The sequence below is a fragment of the Leuciscus leuciscus genome (assembly GCF_965113295.1).
Source record: "Leuciscus leuciscus genome assembly, chromosome: 1".
In the NCBI taxonomy this organism is placed as follows: domain Eukaryota; kingdom Metazoa; phylum Chordata; class Actinopteri; order Cypriniformes; family Leuciscidae; genus Leuciscus; species Leuciscus leuciscus.
This window is the reverse complement of record NC_138725.1, coordinates 15,186,419-15,201,071: the sequence shown is the minus strand read 5'-3', so window position 1 is coordinate 15,201,071 and position 14,653 is coordinate 15,186,419. Positions and strand designations below refer to the sequence as shown.

General features: G+C 39.5%; 1 protein-coding gene and 1 long non-coding RNA gene across 12 annotated transcripts in view; one reads left to right on the top strand and one right to left on the bottom strand.

Moving 5' to 3' along the window:
* Window positions 1-14,653, top strand: part of LOC309501640 (uncharacterized protein) — a 76,950-nt gene that overhangs the window by 33,086 nt on the left and 29,211 nt on the right. The window contains exon 3 of the mRNA XM_082173795.1: window positions 64-138. Coding sequence (XP_082029921.1) covers window positions 64-138 — 75 coding nt within the window. The remainder of the gene's footprint in view (window positions 1-63; window positions 139-14,653) is intronic.
* LOC309496451 lies at window positions 5,844-14,037 on the bottom strand. Of its 11 annotated transcripts, none has more exons than XR_014205121.1 (8): window positions 13,890-14,037; window positions 12,159-12,259; window positions 10,665-10,777; window positions 10,331-10,511; window positions 7,170-7,768; window positions 6,953-7,076; window positions 6,716-6,785; window positions 5,844-6,413 (listed from the first exon to the last, which is right to left on the bottom strand). It is a non-coding gene; the product is annotated as an uncharacterized lncRNA (long non-coding RNA). The 11 variants fall into 11 exon arrangements; XR_014205125.1 differs by lacking the exons at window positions 12,159-12,259; window positions 13,890-14,037 and adding an exon at window positions 10,856-11,051 and having other exon boundaries at window positions 5,844-6,076; window positions 6,349-6,413; window positions 6,688-6,785; XR_014205126.1 differs by lacking the exons at window positions 12,159-12,259; window positions 13,890-14,037 and adding an exon at window positions 10,856-11,051 and having other exon boundaries at window positions 5,844-6,026; window positions 6,349-6,413; window positions 6,688-6,785.

Below are 14,653 nucleotides of genomic sequence, written 5' to 3'. Positions count from 1 at the left end.
ATGTGGTCAATTTAAAAACTCACATTAAGATTGAAGAGTCTGTGATTTGTGTCTTGTGTTCAGTTTCAGTGTCTCCATCATCATCATCTTCATCCTCACAGACTGAGATCAGTCCAGGCCGCTCTGTGACTCTCTCCTGTCAGTTGTATTCAGATACTGGACTCTCCTGTGATTATTTGGTTCGTTATGAGGGAATTAAGCTGTTGTGGGTGAATCAGGCTGGTGTTGATCTGAAGACAGACTCCAGATATCAGATATTATCATCATCATATCAATATCACTGCATCATCACTCTGACTACAACACTCCTGAATGAAGATGACAACAGAGAGTGGAGATGTCAGCTTACTCACAGAAATCAAGTCAAGACCTCAGTCACATACAGGTTAAACTTTGATTAGTCACTCAAACCTTTATCTAAACTTCTCACCATCGGTTGCGCATATCCGCCATGTTTTGTAGGGTTTTTTTTACACTTTTTACTCGTGGTTGTAGTTCCTCCTACAAAGCGCAATGGGTTGTGAGCAATATTAGCCTTTATAGTGAGTACGGACTGAAAATCCACCGGAAATAGTAGACAATCCGGAGACTTCTGGCACACTCTTCAACATACTATGCTTTGGGACACTTATTTTAATCTCACAAACTGTTTAGGAAGGATAGTATGGACATTGAGACGCAGGGCGAGGCTGTGTTTACGTCCACTTGTTATGCTCATCCCTCGCTAATGTTGCACGAGTGTCCACTACTGGTGAACTCTTGAAATGTGTTTGAATGAAATGCTCTAAGCTCTTGATCACTTGGAATCCAATATGGAGCTGATTATAAATTATACACTTGTTTTACACACTATTATATAGGCCTGTGTGTGTGCTCGGGCTGTTGGAGAAAATATATATATATTTTTTTTTTAAATAATTCCAATATCATACTATATCGAGTTGTGACATGCTTCATGCCACAATGCATGCTGGGAGCCATGAGTTTTATACTATGGGTGGCTCCCAGAATGCATTGATGCATGAAGCATGTCACCATTGTCGAGATTCATATGTTGATTCTTGATGTCTGTGTGGGATAAGATTAGTGTATTATTCTACTTTATGTAGCGGATGGACGAACTCACGGTGACTTGTCATTTTAAGATTCAGAAAACTTTTAACCATCGCCCTCATAAATGTAAATCACAGCTTAGCGCCAATGAGTCTGAATCAAATTCCCCCTTTGACACGTTGTGGCTGAGTGGAAGTTTAACAGAGACACCTTCAAAGAGATCTTAATCAACTCAAACTCCTCTCTCTCTGCAAGCAAGAAATCCAGGTGGCCAGAAAAAGCCCTCTGAGATGCCATTACACACACACACAAATGTAATTTATATCTAACTCAGAATATAAATAATTCTGAAATGTATATGACATATTCCTGTATCCATGCATGTTTTCCCCCTTATATTGGCATATTTATGATTTCCCTAGTTGTGTTAGTTGAACTCTAAGTGCTTATTTTAGAGAATAAGGATGTATCTCTATGTTTGTATCTTCCAGATATAGCAATCTTGGTACCAAATTAAACCTCTCGGTGTGCCTAAGCTAAATATATGTAGTAGGTTATGATCAAATGCATTATACTGTGTTTACCATCATTTGGAGTAGAAATGACGAAATCTTGACACCATCATAAACCATGCAAATTAAGCTGTCGAGCTGAGACAAAGAAACTCTTTCCCGCTCAGAATGTCTTGATCCGATTCGTCTAACTACCAAAAAGAGGTGCGGACTTCGAACTCCTTAAAGAAGGACTTTTTCTTTTACGGCTTCTTGTGTTCTTAGTTTTTGTTTGGTCTTGTCTTCTCTTCGAGTTTATCCGCTCTCCGTTTTGCGTTTTACTTTTGCTTCTTAGCTTTTTGTATTAGTCGTATCTCCGGCTCCTTTCCTTGTTTTAGTCTCGTGTTCACTCATCTCTACCTACCAGCAAAACGGACTTTAAACTAAGTTTCTGGCAACTCTTACAAGTAAACCGTTTGAACTTCCCGCGAACTACACGAGCTCTGGAAGAAACGAAAGAACGCTTCCAACTAACGGACACCGAGAACGGACACTCACACACACGCATTCTTGCTCAGATCAATGCAAGTATTGTCTTTTTCAATGTTTAAATGCGTTAAGGTTATATACCCCTGCTTAAGGTGGTTTTGATTATTTTTGCTGGTTCTCAAAGGTTCATTGTTTGTGATATGTTTGCCATTCTGTAATCTGCTCTTTCTTTCTTTCTTTCTTTCTTTACTTTCATTATACTACTCATATATGTATTCTTTGTTAGATGTAGTTATATGTTTATAGTTTCATTTATTAAAAACCCATTATACGCTTGATTGTCTCTGTTTGCTGCTCACGGAAAAAAGCCTCTTAAATGTATGATCTTAGCTACAAGCTTATAAAGTGTGATCAGCCTACAAGTTAATAATCTTGTAAAACAAGAAAGCTATTCCTCATGGCCAGAGGAATAGCCTTTCTTGAGAGTTTATAAGAAGAAGAATCCTCCTTGAGAGTCGATAAGAAACTCGCATAATTCGTTTGGCGGACGGACAAATTATTCGATGTGACATTAATGTTGTAGGCATTCACAAATTTGATCTATAGCCCATCTGTATATTCATAATTGATTGTAATTCATTGTGGTTAATTATCTATATATAGAGATACAAATATACGGGCTATGTATTCCCTTTTTGGGCAATTTAGAATGTGTAAATAATATGGCTCATAACCAGTATGATTAATTATTAATGATTAATTATTGATTATTAATTATACATTCCCCTCATTTGAGCTGGTATTGCTACATAAATGATGCTGAAAACTATATCACCTGATCATCTTTGTTCCTGCTTTCTTTGCAAAAAAAATTACGTGTTTTAGTAAACACTGTTACAAACTCACATAAAAAGCCAAGAGTTGAACTGGCCAACTAAAGGAAACACTGATCACCATAATGGTGACCAAACATTTCAATAAATCATCAACATCTAAACCTCTGTTAATTCTCAATAAGAGCTTCTGTAAATGGATGACAGAAATAAAGTCAGTCTGGTTATTAATAAGTGAAGCTGGTAATGATGTTTGTGGAGTTGTTTAATCCTCCTCTGCTGAGATCTTCAGATTTTATCTGAAGCTGCATTATAATGATTTCAAAATATGATCAAGATTGTGTAGCTGGATGTTGTGGGGGAATTTAGTTGTTAAATGTATAACATTTAAAGTTACTTAAATGAACGAAATTACTCGAATAAAGATTTGTTCATTTTGATGAACAAGATCGAACGAGAGAGTCAATTAAAATGATCTGAACTTCCCATCACTAATCTTCAGAGATTGAGGCCTAGTCCACACGTACGCGGTATTTTTATACACCGTTTTTCCTCCTCCGTTTAAAAAAAAAAATTGTGTCCACATGAAAACGCAAAAACACAAAGCGCTGTCAAGAACATGCCAAACCAACAGGTGGCGATATAACCCTAACCCTAAAGCTGTGTTAGCCAATCAGAAGCCTGGAAAAAAGATTATTACCGGTTCCAGTTCCGATGTCACAAGCCTGTATATATATAATATAGGGATAGTATCTGGCAGTTTTGTATGTCCATGTTGGTGTCATCAGAAGTCTTCACAAGTGAGGCTGAATCCAAACTGCAACTGGCATAATATCTAATAACCTTGGGATGGGCTGGGCCAGAGCCATATAGAGAGAGAGTTGCGACAACGGAAGTTCAAAATGCTTGATCGTCACGTGATTCACGTAGACTTCAGATAGTTCCAGGAAGTGCTTTGGCGGCCAATTCAAACTGTTAGAGTAGAGTGAGAGAACTGCGATTTCTGGTAAATTAGTAGTCAATAAATGCATTTATTTTATATATTTATATAACACACTGACATATGTATGTAGCATGAGTATGTAGTTACAGCGATGTTGTTTTTAAAAGATCAAATCAGCTAATATTTGAGGAATAGTGTTCGATCACCGTTATTTGCCGTTATTTGCCTTAACTTATTTCAGGCCAACGTTAAAGGTACAATATGCAAGAATTTTTTTGCCGCTAGAGGGCGCTACATTCCAAACAACAACAACAACGGCGTAGCTTGATGACGATGTGAAGGAGCGTGGAATGATGGGAACTGTCGTTTTAAACTCCACCGTGGATGTAAATCAGTCAGACGGGAATCGAAAAATCATGTTCATGGATGAGGCTAAGTTCTATTTTTATAAATGTTGCGTTTAATGACATGCTTTTTGTGGCGAGGGGGGCGTGGTTCAGCGCGGTCTGTAACGGGAGAGAGAAGAGACGAGCAAGTAGATCAAGTGCAAAGTATTATTGGCGTGGAGAGCTTATAAGCCGCGCTGGAACGAGAGAGAGACTGGAGAGAAAATTGGACGCAGAGAAAGAGAACCGGTGGATCCGAGCTCTCATTTTTGAACTGTTTTGAGCCGTCGCGGTTGCCACGGTGAATGCGCGTTGTGCGCGGCTTTTGTTTGTTTTGCTTTATTTTAATAAAGTAGCCTACGAGTCCCAGTCACGCCGACCCGTCTTCTTCCTTTCTGACTCTTAAACCTCATCACACTTTTATTTCATTAAAATGAATTAACCGCAAGAAAAGTAAGGTTTAATACTAAATTGGTTATCATAGATGTTACTGTATTTGTTGAATTCATTGTTGTGATAACGCTGCGCAGTTTTACGTGTTCTAAACAATTGTTGTAAAAGTACATTCGAACATGCCCACATCATTTGCCAAAATACTGATTAATCTTTATGTATAACACATGCTATGTTTATTTACATGGCCATAAACACCAGACGTGATAAACAATGTCAATAAACTAAACACAAATCTAAAGCAATAATACTTTCCTTACATAAACATAACTATTACCGAATGCTACATTTGGAAAATATAAAATTAAGCATGCTTTGTCGACAGAACCAGCAGCAATCGGTAAAGAATAATTGTGTACCATAACGACTGCAAGAAACAAGCTAAAGTTTGTAGCTTGATAGACGCTACAACTACAACTTCCGCATTTGTCCAGGACTCCACGCAGTACGAGCGGAAACCGAGGGTAACGCGGATATGACGCAATTGACTGGCGACTCCCAGCTCACCCCTGTTCTAACGCCCCGTTTCCTTGGATAAAATCGCAATTTTCTCACGATTTAAAAATAGTTGGAAACATTTGGGATATTGTAAGTAATCAACTTAACAAAATATATAACACTGGCCTTGAGATTTTGGGATATTTTAATGCAAAATTCTTACATATTGTACCTTTAACTTGTATAAACACGGGTTGCTGTTGCCTTTTTATGTTACCTCATGTTCATTGTGTTTTCACTAATCTCATATTTATGACTTTATGACTTTCAGATAGTACAGAGACTCTCAAGGTGACAGGTGATTTTCAGCTCGCACCGCACAATGGGTCAATGAACTATTAGCAGAAGTAACATGATGTTAAGTAAACGTAAAATTTAGTGAAATTAAGCTTAGTGTTTCGTTTTCTTATAATTATATATAGTAATATAATTATTTATATTTTATAAATATTATATACAGTATCTAATGTATAATTCTTACAATACTTATTCATATGTATATATTCAGGTTTAAAACAACTTAAGCATACTCTTATATAAACATGTACACTGCCGTTCAAAAGTAATGATGCTGAAAATTCAGCTTGGTATCACTGGAATAAATTACATTTTAAAATACATTAAAATAGAAAACAGTTATTTTAAATTGTAATCATATATTACAATATTACTTTTTTTTTGTATTTTTATTCAAATAAATGCAATTAACTATTTACAGCAATTCATGAATACATTACTAATAAATTGATTAGCATGCCAAGCATTTTGTATGTGTCCTTTCTTTCATGTTGTCCTTGCATAGTCTCCACCATGGTTTGCTGTGCTGCATGGGGATGCTCCAATCGCTCAGAGAAAGCTGTGTGAATGTATGGCTTCCCCGCTGACATGGAGAGGAGGAAAAAATGGTTGGCTCTAATCAGCAGGAGCAATCTAAACATAAATAAAAATTACAACAACAAAAAAATTTGTGAGGTAATTATACTTTAATGGTGAGGGTGCGGTCTCATTGCAGGGAGTCATCAGTGTTACCTATAACTGTGCCTTTAAACACCATGTGAGATGTACAGTATGTGGGTAGACAAAAAAAAAGGGTTGTGTGTGGAAACTAAACTCAAAGTCACTCTGCAGGCACATTTTGAGGCAAACCAATTTGTCATGACCAAAAATTTCAAGAGTAGGCTGAGACCAGATGCTATTCCCACCATCTTTGTGCATCGTCCTGTGGTCAAAAAGAGGAGGGCCCCTGCACCACGATGCACCCCTAGACCTGTAAACATACAGCACATCGCTGCTGATCACAGCTATAGCGTTACAGGTGACACATATATAATACGAAAAAACTCGTAGTATTTGAAGTAATATTTCTAATTTTGAAGTGATGTGATATTTTCAATATTTAAAATTAGCAACACCATGTATTCTGCCTCTACCAGTTTCAAAGGTTGAGGAAAAAAGGGATGAGGACACTCAGAGAAGGGAAAGTGACAGTGAAGAAAGAGAGGACATGGTTAGAGAGGAAAGACAGGGACAGGTGACACTACCCAGTCAGCCAGCAGCCAGTCAGCATACCAGTGAGCCATCAGCCAGTCAGCCATTAGCCAGTCAGCATACCAGTGAGCCATCAGCCAGTCACCTGGGTCTATTAAAAAAATTAAAGAGACAAGAACAAATATCAAAAAATGCAAAGGCAGCACTAAGAAAAATAAAGATTGAAAATGCAGCTCTCAAGAAAACAATTAAAATTAGGGACAAAAATTTAAAGAAATTTTTGTCAAAAGACCAAATTATGGCATTAGGAAGACGAACCACAAAAGGGATGAAATGGAGCAATGACACAATTAAGAAGGCATTAAAAATTTGCTTTGCAGCCGGTCCAACTGGTTACAAGACCCTACAGGAATTGCAGATTCCCTTGCCAGCAATCAGAACCCTGCAAAGAAGGATGGAATGTATTAGATTTGAGCCTGGTGTGTTGACAGAGGTATTTGATTTTTTAAAACTGAAGGTAGATGGATTGGCAGACCTTGAAAGGGAGTGTGTGCTGTCCTTGGACGAAATGGTAATCACTCCAAGTGTGGAGCTGCACATGCTCACAGGCAAACTCTATGGTGATGTCACTTTGCCAGGTCACACAGGAGTAGCAACACATGCTTGTGTGTTTATGTTGGCTGGAAACACAACTCGGTGGAAACAAGTAGTGGCATATCATTACAGTGGTAATTCTACCAAAGGAGCAGAGTGCAAGCCAATAATTACCGAAATAATAGAGAGGGCAGCATCCATAGGGCTACATGTGCTTGATGTCACCACCGATATGGGTAGCCCTAACCAGGCCATGTGGAAATCCTTTGAGGTCGACCACACCAAAACATCTGTGCCACATCCAACAACACCAGATAGGCATCTCTATTTCATGCCTGATGTCCCACATCTGGTAAAAAATCTAAAAAGTGCCCTTGTCCGTGGACAGGTGTTAACAATTCCAGAGTATGTGGTTAACAAAGAGAACCTACCTTCCAACGAGGTTTCAGTGGTCCCTATTAAGGACTTATTGTCCTTTCAAGAAGGGATGGCATTAAAATTAGCTGCCCATCTATCAGTTGCAGCCATTGAGCCAAGCCACTTAGAAAAAATTAAGGTTGGTCCTGCTCTTAATGTCATGGACACACTCTAGATTTACTTATCAGTAAGGGTCTAAACATCTCATCGACTGTTATTAAGGATGTAGCACTGTCTGATCATTTCTGTATTTTCTTTGATATATTGATCTCTCCTGCCACTGAAGCTAGATCTGAGTCTGTCAAGAAGAGATGCTTAAATGAGAACACTAGTGTACTATTTATGAAGGCTATATCCTTAACACCAAGCATATCTGCTGACTCTGTTGATTTTCTCCTTGATTCTTTTAACTCAAAAGTTAAAAGTGCAATTGATGATATTGCTCCTGTGAAAGTCAGGAAGAAGAGTGGCAGACAAAAAGCACCTTGGAGAAACTCAACAGCAGTGCAAAATATGAAAAGACAATGCAGAAAAGCAGAGCGCATGTGGCGGAAGACAAAACTTGTAGTCCATTATAACATCTACAAAGACAGCCTTCATGCTTTCAATATGGAACTAGGCAAAGCTAGACAGACTTTCTTCTCAAATATTATAAACAGCAATTTAAACAACACACGCACTCTTTTTGCTACTGTAGAGAGACTGACAAACCCCCCAAGCCAGATTCCCAGTGAAATGCTCTCAGACAACAAGTGCAGTGAGTTTGCTTCTTTCTTCTCTGACAAAATCAATAATATCAGAAAGGTGATCAGCACATCCTTGAGTTGTGCTGGGGTCAGACAGATCAGACCACCTGAAAAAGTAGTAACTTTGTCTGATTTCAAAAAAATTGATGGCAAAATTTTGGTAGAAACCGTACAGCACCTTAAAACATCAACATGCGCTCTTGACACACTTCCCACATCTTTTTTCAAAAGTGTGTTAAACAGTTTAGAAGCAGATCTTCTAGAAGTGGTAAATGCCTCACTTCTCTCTGGGAGTTTTCCAAACTCCCTGAAAACTGCAGTTGTCAAGCCCCTCCTGAAAAAGAACAATCTGGATAAGACCATATTAAGCAACTATAGACCGATCTCAAATCTTCCTTTCATAGGCAAGATCATTGAAAAAGTTATCTTCAATCAGCTGAACAAATTATTAAGCTCGAATGGATACTTTGATAATTTTCAATCTGGTTTCCGACCGCATCACAGCACAGAGACAGCGCTCATAAAGATAATAAACGATATTCGCTTAAATACTGATTCAGGCAAATTATCAGTGCTGGTACTACTCGACCTCAGTGCTGCATTTGACACTGTCGATCATAACATACTTCTTGACAGGCTGGAAAACTGGGTGGGGCTTTCTGGGATAGTCCTAAAATGGTTCAGGTCATACTTAGATGGGAGAGGTTATTATGTGAGTATAGGAGACCATAAGTCTGAGTGGACATCCATGACATGCGGAGTCCCTCAAGGCTCAATTCTTGCGCCACTCCTGTTCAACCTGTATATGCTCCCAATGAGCCAAATAATGAGAAACAACCAAATTGCTTACCACAGCTATGCAGACGACACACAGCTGTACTTAGCCCTATCGCCTAATGATTACAGCCCCATTGACTCCCTGTGCCAATGCATTGATGAGGTCAACAGTTGGATGTGTCAAAACTTTCTTCAATTAAACAAAGACAAAACTGAAGTTATTGCGTTTGGAAACAAAGATGAAGTTCTCAAGGTGAACGCATACCTTCTCTCTAGGGGTCAAACAACTAAAAATCAAGTCAGGAATCTTGGCGTGACACTAGAGTCAGACCTTAGTTTCAGTAGTCATGTCAAAGAAATAACTAAATCAGCATACTATCATCTGAAAAATATTGCAAGAATTAGATGCTTTGTTTCCAGACAAGACTTAGAGAAACTTGTGCATGCTTTCATCACCAGCAGGGTGGATTATTGTAATGGACTCCTCACTGGCCTTCCCAAAAAGACCATAAGACAGTTGCAGCTCATACAGAACACTGCCGCCAGGATTCTGAGCAGAACCAGAAAATATGAACATATCACACCAGTCCTCAGGTCTTTACACTGGCTCCCAGTTAGATTTAGGATTGATTTCAAAGTATTATTACTGGTATATAAATCATTAAATGGCCTAGGACCTCAATACATTGCAGATATGCTCACTGAATATAAACCCAACAGATCACTCAGATCATTAGGATCATATCAGCTAGAAATACCAAGGGTTCACTCTAAGCATGGTGAGTCTGCTTTTAGCTATTATGCCAGCCGCAGCTGGAACCAGCTTCCAGAAGAGATCAGATGTGCTCCTACAGTGGTCACATTCAAATCCAGACTCAAAACACTTCTGTTTAGCTATGCATTTACTGAATGAGCACTGTGCCGCTGTTCGTCCGACTGTACTGTATTGTATTTCATTTGATTTTTCTAAACTGTTTTAATTATTCTTGTTTCTTTTTATTATTTTAATTTCTTCCATGTAAAGCACTTTGAATTGCCATTGTGTATGAAATGTGCTATATAAATAAACTTGCCTTGCCTTGCCTTGCCTAATGTATTTAGTAAGGCAACAAGTGCTGGGCTGAAATATATGGTGCAGCAAGAAAACCGCCCTCTCTCCTACCTGACTACAGCGTGGTTCCTGGAGCAAGTGGATCATTGGTTTGATCTTATGTCATCCCGCCATCCAATTACAGCGCTGAGCAGGGTCAAGATGGAGGAGTATGAAAAGGCCATCATCTTCCTACAGGATTTCATCCATCTCTTCCATGGGATGAAGATTGGCCATAAGGGAGTTTGGAAGCCTGTTCAAACAGGGGTGATAATGGTAACAAAACCCGTTTTGGGCATACAGGAAGAGATGCTGGAACGAGGACACAGGTTTGTGTTAACTTCAAGGTTCACACAAGACTGCCTTGAAAACACGTTCAGCTGTGTGAGGTCTAAAAATCCCATACCAACTCCAGTGGAATTCCACCATGCACTGAGAATTATATCAGTAGGGCAGTTCCTAACCACCATCAGGTCTGGGAGCTACCAGGAAGATGACAGTAGCTTTTTGGCAGACTTCCTGGACACAGTGAAACAAAATGTCACTCCATCAGTCAGAGTGGAACAGCTGATGGTGGAGAACAGAACAGCACCTGACCTCACAAAAACTGAGAAATGTATTCTCTTCCATCTTGCAGGCTACATTGTCCACAAATTAACCAGATTTGCCAACATCTGTGGAAAATGCAAAACTGCAACACGGCACACTGATGACAATCCTGCTGGAGATAACAGCATCTTAGTGAGCTTAAAAGAGTTTAAGGCAGGTGCTCTTTGTCGTCCCTCACAAGAAGTCTATGACTTAACCCTACAAACTGAGAAACTGTTTAGTACCAAGACTAGTTCCTACCTCATGGAGTTCAAGAAAAAATCTCCAAAAGATTGATATGGCTGAGGTTGAGGATTGAGGCTAAAAAAATACGAAATGACAGAAAAAAACAACACTTAAACGATGGACATCTTGGAAGCAAGAGCCAATCTAAAAAGAGGAAAAGGACCAACAGTAGCCAAGCTTCAACATCCACCTACCAGGACCCAGCCAACACTAATCCTCCACCTACCAGCACCCAGCCAACACTAATCATCTACCTACCAGCACCCAGCCAACACTAATCCTCTACCTACCAGTCCAGCACCCAGCCAACATCACTGCTCCTCCACCTACCAGCACCCAGCCAACACTAATCCTCCATCTACCAGCACCCAGCCAACATCACTCCTCCTCCTCCACCTACCAGCACCCAGCCAACATCACTCCTCCTCCTCCACCTACCAGCACCCAGCCAACACTAATCCTTCACCTACCAGCACCCAGCCAACACTAATCCTCCACCTACCAGGACCCAGCCAACACTAATCCTCCACCTACCAGCACCCAGCCAACACTAATACTCCACCTACCAGCACCCAGCCAACATCACTCCTCCTCATCCACCTACCAGCACCCAGCCAACACTAATCCTCCACCTACCAGGACCCAGCCAACACTAATCCTCCACCTACCAGCACCCAGCCAACACTAATACTCCACCTCCTCCTCCACCTACCAGCACCCAGCCAACATCACTCCTCCTCCACCTACCAGCAACCAGCCAACATCACTGACCCACAGCCTATAACATCATTGGTCCTCACTGCAACACTCATAACATTAATTCTCCACCTACCAGCTCCCAGCCAACACTAATCCTCCACCTACCAGCACCCAGCCAACATCACTGCTCCTCCATCATTGGTCCTCACTGCAGCACTCATGACGTGCAGCATCACTGCAGTATGATTCCTTAAATTATTATTTATAATATACATTTCATATTTAGTTTAGTATGATTCCTTATATAAAACAGCAGTACAATACACATTTAGCACAATACTTTATTGCTGGCTTATTTGAAACGTACCTTTTGTTTTCATTCTCACCATGGTCCCCTCAGCACTCCTGATCTGCATCATCACTGATGCTCCATCACAGAACAGTCCTGTGGCATCACTAATCCTCCACCTACCAGCACCCAGTGCATATACAGTATGTTACTGATATACACTAACACATTTAAGTATATCATACAGTAATAAAATACATGTTAAGTATGATTACTTCTATTCTTTTCTATTACTTCTATAATACAGTAGTATTATATAATACAGTTCTGGTATTTAGGCTAGTATGATTCCCCATTAGCCTAGCATGCTTCCCTTTTCAAAACTGTTCCCCTATTTTAAAGGACAATTCCGGTATTTAACACTTTGAGTCTATTTTGTAGTTTGTTTTGGATGAACAAGAGTGGTGGACAAAGAAATTTTGACAATGGTTCCTGTCTCGACTTTTTGACTATTTTAGAATTGCCCATGGCCGCTTTAGAATGGGAGTCTATGGCCATGCACAAACATGCCCTTAAAACAACCCTTAACGTTCGTTTTCAAAACTGTTCAACTCACTGAGTGGTTAGTGGTGTTCGTTGATGATTAAAAACAAATATATCGGCGCAATGTATGATTTCAATCCGTTTATTTTTCTATAGAGGAACTATTTTTTTAGATACCTCACAACCGCGTATAAACTTCCGCTCTTCCGAAACTTCCGTTGCTCTGCTCACGCTAGCCTTCTGAGAGACAGAGAACCGAGCGAAAAGACCTAAGAGACTACAACCAAATGTAAACAGCCCCCTTTCCGTCTCCGGTAGCGCAGTAATATCAACGAGGAATGAGTCCTCCAACGGAAATCAATGGGATTTTACAAAATGCCAAATAAAACACGACAGAAACTGTATTTCGCTACGCTACTTGTTTTGGAATATCAACGAACACCACTAACCACTCGGTGAGTTGAACAGTTTTGAAAATGAACGTTAAGGGTTGTTTTAAGGGCATGTTTGTGCATGGCCATAGACTCCCATTCTAAAGCGGTCATGGGCAAATCTAAAATAGTCAAAAAGTCGAGACAGGAACCATTGTCAAAATTTCTTTGTCCACCACTCTTGTTCATTCAAAACAAACTTCAAAATAGACTCAAAGTGTTAAATACCGGAATTGTCCTTTAAGTTTTTTTTTTTTTTTTTTTTTTATCTCACTTAGGTCCATCAACCTCCTTCTGACATAAATCCAAATATCAGCTCAGCTGAAATATAGACAGGTAACTTAATAGTCAATTGAATCAAAATGCCTAAAAACATTCCACCCATATATTTTTGCAAACTCAATTCACTCTAAATTTATATCAGTAGGGTGCATTTTATTATTAAGGAATTTTATTATTTAACACGTGTAATAAGGAACAAACTTGATATTCTCATGTTTACCAGTTCCACCCACCACTGCTGTCACACGCGGTCAAACGTTATATTTAACTAATATGTAGTTAACTTACCCCAACCTGCAAAAAATATATGTTTAGACTCCTTTTCTCTAATTCCAAAAACGATGGATGAAACTGAATTAAGAGAACAGATTTTACAATAGGGTGTTCGTTACTAACTTTATCCAGTAGCCAATCCTAGCCTAATCTGTTAGTTAGTAACATCCCTTAAATCTACTAATTTAATGAGTAATAATCTACTAGGAGGTTTTAATTTACAAGTTATTTTTATTTAGATGTACTGATAATATTCAATCTTATTCTTTACACGTCTCACCTTTCAAAAGTGCGTCGCAAACGGTTTGTTCTGCTGCATCTCTATAGCGCGGCATGTGTTTGCTGCTACTTCCGGGAATTATTGAGAGGCTCCACGAACCGCCATTGCTGTAAAAAAAGCGTTCCATTGTAGTCAATGGAGTTGTCGCAACTCTCTCTCTATATGGCTCTGGGCTGGGCATACCGAGATAAAAACAGGAAATCAAGAGAAGAAAGATTAGCATAGCTGGAGAACTACATAATTAATAATTAAAAGATCACGGTCTTGATTCACACACCCACGCGATCTTATTCTTAAATGACAATGATTCAGTTAAAGCTGCAGTCCGTAGCTTTTCCTCTTTGTCGCCATCTCTGTTCGAAATCTGCAATTGCAGTTATTTGCGGAATTATCAACTTTACGTGGTGTTGTGGCAAAACATTTCTTGAACATCATCATCACTGCGTAAGAGACACTCTGAATCCAATTGTCTTTTAAAAAGTATTTATTCTTGCAAGAATAGGCCCAGTTGCCCACACAGAAGTGACCTAAAGTACACTGTGGAGCAAGTGCGACGAGGAAGGGAGGGCAGAGCAGCTTTTATATCACTTCTCAAGGTTTCTGCTTACAGACTTTCTTATCTAAAGAAGGGAAGGTTTCTCTGCTAGTGATCTAATCCTGCTGAGTTTATTCTTACAAGCTCACAAGTTCTAAATTGGACGACCTCTGACCCTAGGGGTCCCCTTTCAATCTGTCTCCTCCTGACGTCTCAGCCGCTTCCCAGT